The sequence below is a fragment of the Notothenia coriiceps genome, unplaced genomic scaffold (genome assembly GCF_000735185.1).
Source record: "Notothenia coriiceps isolate Sejong01 unplaced genomic scaffold, NC01 NC01_scaffold00011598, whole genome shotgun sequence".
Classification (NCBI taxonomy): domain Eukaryota; kingdom Metazoa; phylum Chordata; class Actinopteri; order Perciformes; family Nototheniidae; genus Notothenia; species Notothenia coriiceps.
In genome coordinates this window covers 247,918-251,570 of record NW_011344299.1, presented here as the reverse complement: position 1 = coordinate 251,570, position 3,653 = coordinate 247,918, and the positions used below count along the sequence as shown (strand labels likewise).

At 39.9% G+C, this 3,653-nt stretch overlaps 1 protein-coding gene across 1 annotated transcript; it reads right to left on the bottom strand.

The window, feature by feature from the left end:
* Positions 1–647: 647 nt before the first annotated feature.
* Positions 648–2,684, bottom strand: LOC104946815 (lamina-associated polypeptide 2, isoforms beta/gamma-like). Its single transcript, XM_010772700.1, has 4 exons — positions 2,070–2,684; positions 1,834–1,951; positions 887–1,051; positions 648–796 (listed from the first exon to the last, which is right to left on the bottom strand). The coding sequence occupies exons 1-4, from the start codon at positions 2,301–2,303 to the stop codon at positions 648–650; spliced, it is 666 nt and encodes a 221-aa protein (XP_010771002.1). The 5' UTR covers positions 2,304–2,684.
* Between the last annotated feature and the right edge of the window lie 969 nt (positions 2,685–3,653).

Genomic DNA, 3,653 nt, shown 5'->3' with positions numbered 1-3,653 from the left:
TAACCGTTATCAGTATTTAGTTACTTCGGCATCATTTTGAAACGTGTATTACAATTAAATCACGGTAAAATAGGTTCATTTTGTCGTAGTTGGTTTCCACCACAGTATTTACATGGAAATAAGCCCCGCCCCCTCTCCAGCGCGTCCTGTTTGAATGACAGGAGTAAACACAGCTGACAGCCGCGGTGAAACTCCAGCGGTTAGGGTGAGAATATTCGCATCGCGTCCGTTGTGAACGCAGCATAATGCAGTTCAGAAACCACTGTTCTGACGCTTTTAAAGCAACTTAGAGATTTTAACACTATCAGGGGCACACGGGCCATGGTGGCCGTAGGACGTACAATTATTTTCGGGGCTTCACGGCCAGACCGCCGTGAAAATCCTACCCTGGTGCACTATCACGATAGATATGATATCTCTGAAAAGGCATATCATGGAGACCTAATATCGTCCAGCCCTAATTGTACAATAGAAATTAAAAAGACAATAAATAAACAAGAAAGTAGAAAATATACATGTTGAATTTACAAATTAACAATAACAAGATATAAAGCAAGGTATTATATATACATAAGTATGTGACAGATGGAATATTAAATATTAAACTGAATAGATAAATGTACAGTGTGATTTTATTCCAAGAGAAACTATGGATATCTATTTCTAAGATTGGAAATGGTTAAATGTCTCACCTTAGCGAGTCGTCTGCTGCTGGTTCTGGACGTAACTGGAGTTTTCCCTCGGCTCCTCAGAGCCTTCTCCACCACGGGAACGGGCTCTGGTTCAGCAATCTCCTCTGAAAACACACGTAATGTTTAAACAAACAAACAAACAAAGTTTAAGTGAATAAACAACATGCGTTAAGCTTTGTCAGAGCTCAGCTTACCATCTTCCTTGTCACTGTAGTGGTCAGAGTTTGTGTTTCCGTTCTGGTTACTGTCGACCTTGGGGAGAGCTGTGACCTCTGTGACCTCTGCAGGAGCTGCAGGCTCGGCTGGAGGCTGCTCCAAAGCCTTCTGCAGCTTCTTCTCATACAGCTTACGGGTGGTGGCTGTATGACGGGGAGGAGGGGACAATCAAGAATGAATAACATGCAATACATTGATGGATTTTATGTAATTTGGTTCAATTGAGTTATTAAGTCTGATAACTTGCATAAGTGTTCGTACAGCTTTTTAAAAGTGTAATTCAAGCATTTTTCCACGTAACCAAATTAAAAACCAAGAGCCTCAAAGCAGTTTTCCTCATATCTAAATATTAACTACAAATGCAATTGTGGAAAATGTAACTTTAAACAATGTCTTTATGCCCAAAGATATCGATGCATGTTGTCACTTATTTGGCCAGCTGTTCTTATAAACACTTATAGTATGGTTTACATAAGCAATAATGTTGCAAAATCAAGCATTTTCCACATTTTATATATAAGGATATACCTAGCCTTAAAAATCTACAGTTAAAACTTTTTTTTTTAAAAACATCATCTAATAACTGTGTTTGGAATACAGCTGGTCAAATGTCTGAATAAGCTTTAAGTCAAAATCTGTTGGTGAAAATAGGAATGTAGCGTTTACTTAAATGAGTGATTGTAACTTAATTTAAGACTAAAAACATGTCTACACAAAGTTAGATGCACTCATTTTAAGTTTACTTTGAATTAATCGCTTTGTTACTTTGATTTCAAAAGTGGTAAAAACATAATGATGATAAATAAATATATTACTTATTTCATGCCTTTGTATTTAAAAAAACAAAACTAAAATCTAATCCTTTATCCCTTATTGGAAACGTTTTTGTTCCACAAAAGACTGAGATGGGGCTCCATGAACTCACCAACAATGGGTCCTATTTCCACACCATGTTTGGCCAGCTGTTGTTTTAAATCTTCATCTGTGAGATCTGTCACCTCTGCTTCCTCTGAGCGAGGCTTGTCTGTCTTTTTTGTAGCTTTCTGCAAGAAAGGTTTAAGTTGTATATCATTCATCAACTCATAACTTAAACGTGTCCCATCATTCAGCACCACTTCACAGTTAATACGTGAATTAGCAGAACAATTAAATAAAACCTACTCTTCCAGATCGACTTTTGTTGGACACCACGGGAGTGGGCAACTCTTCATCGCTGGAGAAGGTGTCTACAGGCGGGCTCTTCTTATCGTTGAGCACCGTTAGGTTCTTCAGATACAGCTGCACGTACACCTCTTTCTTATGCTCTCCGCTGGGAAGTGCCACATTGTTTGCTGTGAGCTCATTCTTCAGCTTATCCTTCGTGAGGACCGACGGATCTTCCAGGAATTCAGCCATGCTTAACTTTTTTATTTTTAATATATCGTGGTGCGCTTTTGTCTTTTCTGCAGTTTGCGCCTAAACGGAAACTAGCTCAGTTCACTTTAGCGGCTACAAACAACAACACCGGGAAACGTGACTGAAACGCGCTGATGTCAAACACCCGACTGGCGCCAATTTAGCTCGCTAGCACAGAAGCGGCTTACAAAGTAAATACCGGGTTTAAGTGTTAGCCTGCTGGCTGTTATAGGAACAAATAGCTTTGGTATTTTTCAATCTGATTCGAGCATGTGCCGCAAACGGGACTAATGCAAACTATCAAAACAAAAAAAGCGCAAATTTGATTGAATTAGCTTAGCTTGAAACCGGTCCACTTGTGCTCGGTCTGTCCGCGGTCTCAACAGGGCCCCAACAACAACAACCAGCCCTGCTATTGGACGAGAGGTGTCAGCAAGCTGCGCTCTCATTGGCTGGCTATGATTGGGAAGGCCACAAAGAAACGGCAGCAGGCCGTGTGTTTACAATGGGCGTTATACATCCATTGTTAAATCCCGCATACGCTATTTACATTAGTGTTTGACTTAACTGGCGTTAGTGTTTTTAAGAAGTAGACAAATAAAAATGAACATTATTTATTTGAGTAGCATTGAGTGACGACAGAACAATGCTAATAGTGGTTAGATTGTAGTGGTTGCTAACAGGAGTTCCACCTGTGTAGCATGTTTGTAGCAAGAGTTATATAGTTGGTTTCAGTGCATTTCTTAGATTACAATTGCAATTTTCAACCAAATGTGTTTAAACTCCACATCATCTAGTCGCTTTTTCACATCATAAAAGCATTTTTCGACAGTCCTTGTGTAGTTTTTTGTCCATTATGACTGTTAACCTTTTATTATTTCCCTTCTTAAACTTTTTGTCATACTTTTGACTGTGTAGTAGGGAGGGTGGGTGTGTTAAGAGTCAACACGTGTTGGTTTATGTTCAACTATCTGTTGTAAGACAAACAAATTACAAGCCTCTATTCTATTTGTGGGGGCACGGCACCGCACCGCCAAGGCACACANCCCCCCCCCCCCAACGTTCTTGTTGCTCTGTGTTGCGTTGTTAATTAGTGAAACACACCGGAGTTGAGGATCTGTGGGGTTTATTCTCCCAAAAATATAATTTACAATTTAGACATTTAGCAGACACCTTATTCCAAACCGATTTACAATGACCAATTACAGGGACATTCTCCCTGGAGTAACCGAGGGCTAAGTGCCTTGCTCAAGGGCACACTAGTAGTGATGTTCCAGGCAGGATTTGAATTCGCAACCTTCCGATCATCAGCCCACCTCACTATTCATTAGACCACCAAAAAAAAAAAAA

What these genes read in the sequence shown, in the direction of transcription:
- LOC104946815 (XM_010772700.1), bottom strand. Translation starts at nt 2,303, where the DNA reads ATGGCTGAATTCCTGGAAGATCCGTCGGTCCTCACGAAGGATAAGCTG. An exon ending in ACAAAAGTCGATCTGGAAGA is followed by an intron (nt 1,952 to 2,069) that starts GTAGGTTTTATT and finishes CCTTTCTTGCAG; the next exon opens with AAAGCTACAAAAAAGACAGA. An exon ending in GGAAATAGGACCCATTGTTG is followed by an intron (nt 1,052 to 1,833) that starts GTGAGTTCATGG and finishes CCCGTCATACAG; the next exon opens with CCACCACCCGTAAGCTGTAT.